At 46.8% G+C, this 10,326-nt stretch overlaps 1 protein-coding gene across 5 annotated transcripts in view; it reads right to left on the minus strand.

Moving 5' to 3' along the window:
• TTL (tubulin tyrosine ligase) overlaps positions 1-10,100 on the minus strand; it is a 38,846-nt gene extending 28,746 nt beyond the window's left edge. For 4 of the 5 annotated variants that reach the window (XM_073339904.2, XM_073339902.2, XM_073339903.1 and 1 more), the window contains exons 1-3: positions 9,153-9,494; positions 2,567-2,645; positions 513-745 (exon numbers count right to left, since the gene is read on the minus strand). In XM_073339904.2, the coding sequence (XP_073196005.1) occupies positions 513-745; positions 2,567-2,645; positions 9,153-9,309 (469 nt within the window). In that variant the 5' untranslated portion in view covers positions 9,310-9,494. Of the gene's footprint in view, positions 1-512; positions 746-2,566; positions 2,646-9,152 lie in introns of all 5 variants that reach the window. The other variant, XM_073339901.2, reaches the window with a different exon arrangement.
• Positions 10,101-10,326: the final 226 nt, after the last annotated feature.

Below are 10,326 nucleotides of genomic sequence, written 5' to 3' on the forward strand. Positions count from 1 at the left end.
CTGCACCTCTCCTACTCCCCCGCACATTTCCACCCCCATCACTCTCCCCCTGCCCCCCACATTCCCTCATCGCCGCACCCCACATTGCACTGGCTTTGTTACAGGACACACCTCTTGTGCCTTGTCTCTTGCTGGGGTCTTCCCCACACAAAGAGCTCTGCTGGGGAGCAGAACTGGGTGTTTATGGCGTCAGGGTCGATCATTGCTGGTCACTTATTCATCCCCCCAAATATCAGACAGAGTGTGAAGGTTTGTACTTTTAATCAGTGCTGACGGTTCCCTAGGAGCAGAGAGGAGACCATAAAATACCCCAGTCGGTTGAGAGAACAGAGTTCTATGTGGTACTTATGTAAAGGCCTGCAGTGCAGAGCACACACTGCTATTAAACAGGCATATTGCAACCACGGCTAGACACGATGCAGAGAAAATAATCATCCTTCTATTTTTTTTAAATAACAAAAATCAAACAACAAGAACAGAAAAGAGTTGGAGCATCTCAGCAGGAAACAAACCTTTGGCACCGGCCGAGGATTTAGCTATCCACACGTTCCCCTCCCCATTCTCCTTCCTCTTGTTGTAGGAGGCCAGGAACACTTCCCTTTCATCCGTCCTGGAGTTGTTTATAAGATGGCGAATTCCATTCTGCGCTGGAGCCACTGGAGTCTTTAGGTTAGTTGGATAAATCATATATGATTCTGGGAACCATGTGCAAGATTCTGATAACTCAGGGCTCGTCTTGATTAGCCTAGTTGGAGAAGATAAATCAGCCCATTAGCCTTGCTAATCCTAGAACATGCCAGCTCCCAAAATAATTTATACGTATTAAATGCAGGTTATCATTAACATGAGCCTTTTTCCTGCTAGTGAATATGGTTAATGCATATTCAACAATAATAATACTGTACTGTATATATTTCTATTAACTTGCTGAAAACAGTCTTCTCTTTAAAGCTGCTAGAGGAAAAAAACAGTAGGACAAAATATTTTTTAAAAACCAGCAAATATTGTAATACTATAAGACTGAGAATTGGGTAAATTCCTCTCTCCCCTAAAGATGTTTTTGAGCACTTACCTTTCTAAATAAACATTGTTACAAATAATTGATCTAGATCTTTCTATTTTGTCTTTAATATTTTTGCCTTTTATCATGAACTGGAGTCAAATATTCTGAAATGATCAATAAACAAATGGTTCCACATAGCTAGATATTGCACAGCATCCACACAAAGCTTTCTGAGAAACCAGCAAAGACTTTTCATTGGGAATCCTGTGTGCTAACACTGAAGCCCCTGCAAAAGTTGCTGTGCGGTGGAACTTGATTGGGAAAGATGAGGGGAACAGAATGGTGAACTAGGCTATTCAGAAACGTAATTGTCTCCAAATGGGAGCTATGTATCCAAGCCAAACCCACTGATATTAAAGGGAAATTTCCCATTGACTTCAGTGGGCTTTGGATCAGGTCCTTTGTCAAAATGGCTTTATTCAGAGTCTCAGGGGATTTTTAAGCAATTAGTAGTGTTGGTGACCCCTGGGATTAAAAGGGAAAGGCAGCTACAGCTTTAGAAAAGACAGGCACTGACCCCAAAGTACAAGCTACATAGAAATAATTTTGTGAATCTCAATGAATGGTCTTAAGTAATCTGCTCTCTGGCACTGGGTGATTGTTTACATCATATCTACATAGAAGGGCCTGGGATTTCTAGAAGGGATTTTTTAAGGAACGTAAGCCATGCAGGCCCAAGGTGCACTATTGTATACAAATGACTACGATGGGCGGGCTACAGAATGATACTATACATTATGTAAGTTAATGTAGGCCCTGCAGCCTGTCTCTTGTTGTATGACAGTGATGTCTTAAAACAGTTTGACCAGACCAGCAGCTTTGAAATGAACACGCTCTAACAGAAGCAGAGTTCAGTCCCAAGTCATATTTTAATAAACCAACTCAATACTCCATCTCTTTAACAAATAGAAGCACATGCACCACTCCTTGCAGGAGACATTGGCATTGCTGATTATTATGAAACTCCATCTCTGAGTCATCTCTTGTGAAAGAGATGTCTCCTGGCATTCACTTGACCAAAGGATCTGCTTAGCTAGAAGCACATTAGTACTGCAAGTCTCTATAAAAATGAACAACAGAAATAGCAGAGTGGAACCAAGCTTTAAAAATATATCTACCAGGAGAAACAGATAATGTTGTAGTGGTTGTTTCTTTAGGTCCACATTTTAGGAAACAACAACATCTGCTGCTCTTGCATTCCCAACTTGACATGCAGCACCATTTGCAAGCGCAAACAACAGAATTACACATACAAATGCTGCTTGCCTATGAAAATCAGGTCCAGTATCTAGAAACTGAAATGCTATTTGGGCACACAAATGATTGTGAAGAAAAAAAGCAGATGCAGCTTCTGAAGATTGCTGAAGGGCCCCTGAACAGAAGGCCTTTAAAGGCAAATTTTGGTGCTTTTTCTCAAGCATCATACAAAACACACTTAATATTTAGTTGCATTAGAAAAAACATTTCTTCAAACACACTAAAAGGTTTAAATGGAATCCTTACTTCACTAACGAAGCTTTGCGACAAAGCTTGTCAGCTCCCCTGTAGTAATTTACCAGCTGCACAAGTCCAGGTTCATGACCTACAAGAGGAAAGGGAGAGTTAAGAAACAAAACTTATCAATTAAAAAAAAAGGGGGGGGGGGAAGAGGGGACAGATTGCTAAAGAATCCTAGGAAAAAGGAGAAAAATTAGACTTCTCTGTTATACAGTCAACTGCATGATGCCGATATTGGGCCCAGGTTGCATCCTGAAGAGCACCTTTCTTAGGCTTGACCATTCTAAGTTAGGTTTTACTATTTGTGGTGGTAAGTCATATATGCCTTATATACTTCCATATTCTAGTGCTGGTTGTCATTCGTACATACTTAGTATTCCACAAATAGGCCTATTACTCAAATATCTGCAACGAACCAAATCTCCCCCCAATGTGACCCCACCTCGTTCTTACGACAGAGAGTAGCGATGTGCTATTTGCTTAGAATACCTAAAAATCCTTAGTCCCCTGAGGTTCACTAGCTAGACAAGTGTCTGTAAGCATTATCCACCTCCCTCCTGGCCACAGATGGTGGGGGACATTGTTTGAGCATTTGGACTCAAGAAATAATGCAGCAACTCTACCTTGTGTGTCTTGACAATTGAAATCAAATGTCAAATGATTACTTCTAAGAAATGTGCAGAATCTTTCATTTATTGGCTAGGCAACCTTGCTTTATCTGTCTTGGCTAGAAGTAAAGAGGTGATGAACAATGACAAGGGTCGAAGGCAGATTCAGTGTCAAACAGTCACCAAATGACTACACATTATTAATCCATCATGTTTATTAGGGCAGTGCCTATGGACCAACCAAGGACAGGGCCTCATTGTGAGAGACACTGTACAAACACAGGGTAGCCAACAGTCTGTCCTGAACAGTTTACAATCTACCATCTAAGAATCTAATTGCCCACCCCAGCTTCTAAACTTGTCCCCTCTTCCACAAGAAACCACCCAGCCAAAAGTCTTTCTCAGGTGGCTGAACCCATCCTCAAAAGCCCACAGATGCCCCTGACTCCTCTCCCGGCACGAGAGCCAGCCTGAGAGCTCAGGACAAAGCTGAAATATTGAAAATGCCCAGATTCAGTGGAAGCGTGCCCTTTCCCCATTGCTGCCCTGTCATCATGACTCAAGGGTGCCCAACCCACAGCGGATACAGCTGAAGAGAGGCTCCCTGCACTGAAGACCGCTCTTTGTTGGCACCTTTTCTATCTGATTCAGAAAAAGAAGAATCTGCTGCACACAGAAGGGGCAAGGGATGGATTTTGGGTGGCCAGACAGACAGCAGGTCACCCACTGGCAGTGGCCTGCTCCGCATAAGCTCCCTATGACAGGGCGCAGGGGCTGGGAGCAGAAGCACAGGATCAGTTGTTACACAGACACTTCCATCTTCCTCCAACCCAACCCTGTGGGGAAGGGGCTGTTACTTCAGGGCTAGTAGCCATTGGACTGGAACAGAATCCAAACTGGCTCCAGGGGCAGGGCACAGATTCCACCCACATAGCACACCCGACCAGACTGGGCTAAGGGTTTGCCCCTAAGTTACTCCACAAATTAGAGACTGTCCTGAACAGAAATGGCACCCAAACCAGCTGGATGGACGAGGAGAGATTGGGAAGGGGCAGGGGTGGGCAGGTAATTCAATAAAAACCATGAGGCACACTCCAGCTGGATGTGCTTTAAAAGGAAGAGTATAAGACGCACGTTAGTTCCATGCATGGGAACTAGACAAACTCACACAGCACTCGCAAAATAAGAAAGGGAAATACTGGTTTACTGGTTACTCTAATTCCACAGTTTTCAACCTTTTTTCATTTGCCGGACCCTGAAAAACTTCCAATGGAGGTGCGGATCCCTTTGGAAATATTAGAGACTGTCTGCGGACCGCCAGGGGTCTGCAGGCCACACTCTAGTTGTTCTAATGGCCATCCGAAAAACCAATGAGTGACTGACATACATGAGTAGCTTTTTAATCTTTACTAACTGGTTGCCCTGCAGCAAAAAATAATAGAAAAGGAAAAGTGAATGCCGGGGATATTGGCTCTGTTGGATGGTCATTCAATAGGAGCTACTGTTGGAAGAACTGGATATTATGTTCTAATCTTATTACTGTATTTTCTTGAAAAGAGGACTCCATTATGCACATTTTATTGTGTTACTACTAGAAGAGGTTATTCTAGTATTCTTTTTTTGCCACTGTATTTATACATACACACTTTAAGATCCTTCAGTTAAAAGAACAGATACAGGCAAAAAAGTGGTGGGGGAAAGAGGAAAATACACAGCAACATGCTGGCGGGAATGTCATGGCAAGGGGAACTAGTCCTACTGGTAGGGAACAGACGCAGGAGCTATTTCAGGAACAGAGCCCCACATTCTTATTACAGGATTAGGGAGCTGTCACGATTTACTGAAATGAAAGAGAGATTCCAGTGCAGAATAATCCTCCTGACGGCAGCCAGGAAACACATTTCATTGCAATGGGACAGATCCTTCTCACCAAGCACATGCAGATCTCTCAACTTCTGTGTGCTGCTCTCCCCAGTAGAAGGCTCTCCACAGGATCAGCAATGACACTGCAAACTGTTCTCATGGTTCTTCAACCTCCCCAGGGATCCCGTACAACAGTGAATGCAGCCTAGGTCTGCCATAATTTCCCTCCCTCTCCCCTGTAGTTTTAAGGCCAGAAGGGATCTCTGAGATCATCCAGTCTGACCTCCTGCTTAACACAGGCCAGAGAATTTCACCCACTGATTCCTGCATCCAGCTCAATGACTTGCGGTGGAGCTAGAGCATATTTGTAGAGAGGCCAATCTTAATTTCAAGACTCCAGATAACTGAAAATCTACCACTTGCCTTGGTAAATTGTACCATCATTTACTAATATGTCCCTCTGATTCTGGCTAGTTTCAGCCTTTGCCTGCTATATTAAAGAGCCCTCTACTATCAGATATCTTCACTCCATGTAGGTAATGATTATTTTTCAGTGGAACACTCCCTCTGTGCTACGGAATGACCCCCTTCAAGAGGGGAAGGAAGTTCTAGGGGCAGTAGCATGGGTCCCTGGCAGAAATGCAAGGCTGTAAGAGAGGGTAGGGAGGCCTTGAGCTGGTGCAGATGCAAAGGACCTCCATGCAGATGACCCTGTTATCTTCAGAAGATCCCCTGAGATCTAGAGAGGGAGAGGTGATGAACCCTAGTCTACAGGAAATCTGTAAGAAGCTTGTGGAGTTTGCTCCCCACCTAGTTTTCCGGGGGGAGGGGGACAGAGAATGGGAGTGGTGGCACATGGACGAAGACAGATCTGCCCATATGACTGCAAAACAAATAGCTCCTATAGAAACGTGGCTGGCAAAAATAAAAGAATGACCTACTGCGAGCACTGCATTAACAACTGAACTCTCAGAGGAAAAACACAGCAAGTAAGACAAACTGGTTAAAAATAAACCATCCACCCCGTGAGTTTGGTAGTAGCCTACACACTGCCTCAGTTTTGCTGTATTCTCCCAGCTCATAATTCTATTGCTATGCAATCAAAGGTGACTTCCTCAACAATTTTGGCAATTTCAACATTTTCTTCAAATTTGTAAAAATCCCCCTCCCCCTTCTGTATCTAAAATTGTCATTTTGGGGGCTTATGCTGGTGGATACATATTAGTGAAACATAGTAATATGTCCTATCAGGTGTATGACTACCAATATCAAACACCACAAATCAGTCTCCATTTCTTTTTAAAATGGGACACCATCAGGTTACAGATTCTAGTTTGGTAAAACATATTTTTTTAACTTGTATTACCAATAATTCTGTAGATCATCCCAGCACAATTCTAATTGCCACAACAGCTCAAGGGGAGTTTAGACTGCAGTTGGCCAGTAACTATAATTAGCTGTGACCTTGCCACAAGCCCTCATGGTAAAGGGTGGGTGCCTACATTTTGTACCCAGGTTGGTAAATCTCCTAGGAGAATTTTGTCAATGGTGTTAAAGCTTATCTATTTGCACCTAGTGTAGATGTGCTGCACCAGCTTACAGAGTAACAGCGCAGCTTACCACAGTTTGGGTCACCACTAAGGATGCGTTAAATAAAATCAAACAACAATCCGCTTTCAATAAACAAAAAAAAAAAAAAAACCTCCCAGTAGGTGAGAGCTTGAGGGAGTGAGGAGCAGCCCTCCCACAGGCCCCACCACCTCCCTCCCTTAGCATGTCCATTTCTAGACCTGCAGAGCAAAACCACATGGACTTGGGGGCCAAGGGGCAGCCTGTCACAGAGCTATTATGTCCCCAGGCCAATTTCCATGGTGTTTATTTTCCTGCCTCTCACATTAATGGATGGAGTACATGAGCCTGGGCACTAAACAAAGCAAGCACAGATCTGTCGCCCGCTCAAGAAAAAGTTATGGAAAGTTTTCCACAGGAGCACCGCTGAGTTCCACATCAGCCAGCCGATAGACTCTGAAAGGCCAGTTCTGAGTGAGAAGTGTTTAAGGGCCTTTATTTCTTTGGTTCACACCAAAGTGAGAAGTTTGATTCTTTCCGTTTCCCCAATGCTTACACAACCCTGTTTTAGCTGTCTTCACTGAGTCAGTCCCTTAGTTCTCTTTGATCCCAGGCAGTGTTTTCTGCAGAGTGTTACAGTATTCTTCTAGTGCTGTTAGCAAACACAAAGGGCAGCCCTGGATGAACCAGACCTTCTGAGAGCAAGATACTTGTATCTGAATACATCCTGGCTGGCTTAATTCAATTCTGACCATCTCCTGAAAAGAAGCAGACAACCATGCCAAATTCCACATAGAAGTTTTACAATGAGTCATCTCTCTGTTCATTGGGCTAATTTCAAAATAAATTCATGCAAAATCATAAATTAACTCAAACAGCAATAATAAAGGGACAAACTTTCATATAACAATCTGCCCAAATCTAATGTATAAGAGGATCTAAAAACGGATCAAACCACTTAGTACCACTTAGAGAATTTCCCAGTGTCCCCCTTTACAAATGACTCATCTTTTTTACATTAGGATATATATATATATATAAAATAAATCCTCAACAAAATACACTGCAGATCCCATTTTGATACCACTGTACATTATTAAATTACTTTTCTCCCACAACTAAACAGAACTCATTTTCTCCTGTGAGAAAACTTGTGATCATATGGGGAGTTGAATGATAAACTATGGGCATAGGTTTGTCATACAAGCAGAGAGAGTTACATTTTATGTTAAATTTCCCCCCCCTTGAGCCATGTTTGAGTCAATCCTGATCCCAGCCCCACTGTCAAGATTTCAGAAAAGGGTGAAGAAGTTCTCACCAAACGATACCAACCATGGAAGTTCAAACAGGTGAAAAACACCTCAAGATAAAGAAATGTTAGCTATTTCTTTAAGGGTCAGAGGGCTTCCTGGAGAAGGGAACATGTGGGGATTAAAGATAAAAGCAGAGTGAGGGTCTCCACCCTTTCACACTTTGGGGGCTGGGGCAAGGGGCCCCCTGAAATCATTCAAGAAAGGGGGGTTACATTTTGTAAGAGCTAGTTGGCCTTACTTCCATATCAGACTAGGTAATATTTCAAATACCAATTTTAATTTAAAATACTGGTTGAATTTAAAATACTCGTCTCCAGCTGAAAATTGCAGCTCTCTCATAATATAGCATCATGTTGCTGAGGTCTCTGATTCGAAGCATTCCTTTGTTCCTGTTTTCTAATATAAGGTACTGCTATAAGCAGACAGCAGTTCTAAAATTCCTCTAAGATTCCACAGTATAATGGAACAGAACCGTAAAAACTAAAATGTTTAATGCAACATCGATGTGACCAAAAACGTTAACACAGCCCCAAATAACTAATTTCTACAATTGGTTTCAGAACAACAGCCGTGTTAGTCTGTATTCGCAAAAACAACAGGAGGACTTGTGGCACCTCAGAGACTAACCTATTTATTTGAGCGTGAGCTTTCGTGAGCTACAGCTCACTTCATCGGATGCATACTGTATGCATCCGATGAAGTGAGCTCATGTATGCTCATGCTCAAATAAATTGGTTAGTCTCTAAGGCACCACAAGTCCTCCTTTTCTTTCTACAATTGGGCAAGTTAACCTTTAGGTCATAAAAATGCTATATTTTAAGGAAGGCTAACTTTAAAAATAAGAGCCATCACCATAATATCTCTTCAGCTATGCTGTTGTACTTCCCGACGGCGACCCCCCTGCTCCTGCCGCTGCCATGCCAATGGCCAAGTCCCTCCCCTGTTGCAGCAGACAACACCCAAAGCCACATTACTCTGCAGCACACGCTAGTCACATATTAGTTTACATTTCCCAGTATGCAAAAGCACATAAACGTACATCCCCAGAAACATCAGAGAACATCCCCTAACGGAAAGGAATTACTGCGCACTAGTGATTAGACAATAAAAAGCACAGGTTCCGGCCCCCTCCACACAAACAAGCATTAGCATGTGGCATTGAACACTGGCCGATAAAAACCAGCTGTCTTGGTGGGTTGCTCATTGGCCTTGTCCTGCCAGTGCCGCTCTTCCTCTTACCCAGTCTCCCGAAGGGCAGCCTGTTCCTCTCCCCCAGCATCAGGTTAAATCTGGGGTTGTCTCTTTTCAGCCTCTTCCACTGGCCGGTGGACAGGAGTATTTTGGACACTTCAGCATAGATGCTGCTGTTTTCATCTCGTGCCACGAAGGTGTACATGGTTCCACGCGACACGAGCGGCCTCAGGCCCGAGCCGGGAGGCAGCGCGGTTTGCAGCGAGCTAACGCGGGTCTCCTCGACCCCGGCCACCGCCCAAGCCGCAGGAGTCAGAGAAGGACACCGGCGCCGCAAGGCCTGCCTCTCGGCCAGGCGCCTCCAGGCTCAGGGTTACAATCCGCTCGGGAAGATCAAAACACGGACCCCCAGGCAAGCCCATAGGGGAGCACGGGCCTGCCCCAGCCGCCGGCGAGCTCCCTTCTGCGGCGGTGGACGTGGGCCAGCCGCCGCCGGGCAGAGCCTGGGGCGCTCCCCGAACCCGCCAGCGCCGCCTCCCTGGTCCCCGGGATCAGGCAGAGCCAGGCCCGCCCCGGGACCTTCCCGGCCCCCGCCCGGCTCACGGGCAAGGGAGCGGCACGGGAGCAGCGAGCCCGGCCATGCCCCTGGCGAGCTCCGCCCCCGCGCTTGGCGGCGCAGCTCGCGGGCCCGGGGGCGGGCCGGAGCCCCGAGGGGCGAGTTTCGGGGGGACCAGCGCCCAGCCCGGGGCCGCGCTCCCCGGGGGGGGACGCCCCCGCCGGCCCCCAGGCCCGGCTCCGGCGCGGGGCCGCGGCAGCAGCCGCGGGGGGGCGCTGAGGGGCGGGGGTGCGAAGTGGGGGTGGCGGCGCCCGCAGGCTCCGGCTGTGCTCGGCGCTGCACAAGGTGCCCGGTGGGGGGGGAGGGGCGCTGCCACTCAGCTGCCGGCCGGGCCCAGTTGGCGGGGCACGTCGGCAGCGCGCGCGCTGTGTGTGTGGGGGGAGGGGGGGTGTCGCTGCGGCGCGTCGCTGCGGCGCGTGACCCGACCGGCCCCGCGCGCGCGCTGCGGCCGCGAGCCGGGCCCCCGGATCCGGAAGGGTTTCCTCCAGGCCGCGCGGCCGGAAGTGACGCTTGTGGGTGGGGAGCCGCCGGTTCTCCACGCCCCCCCCCGCGCCCCGCGGGACCGGCCCCAGCTCCCCCGGGCGCGAGGCCGCAGCGGGGGGGACC

This window comes from Lepidochelys kempii, chromosome 3, assembly GCF_965140285.1.
Source record: "Lepidochelys kempii isolate rLepKem1 chromosome 3, rLepKem1.hap1, whole genome shotgun sequence".
Lineage (NCBI taxonomy): Eukaryota > Metazoa > Chordata > Testudines > Cheloniidae > Lepidochelys > Lepidochelys kempii.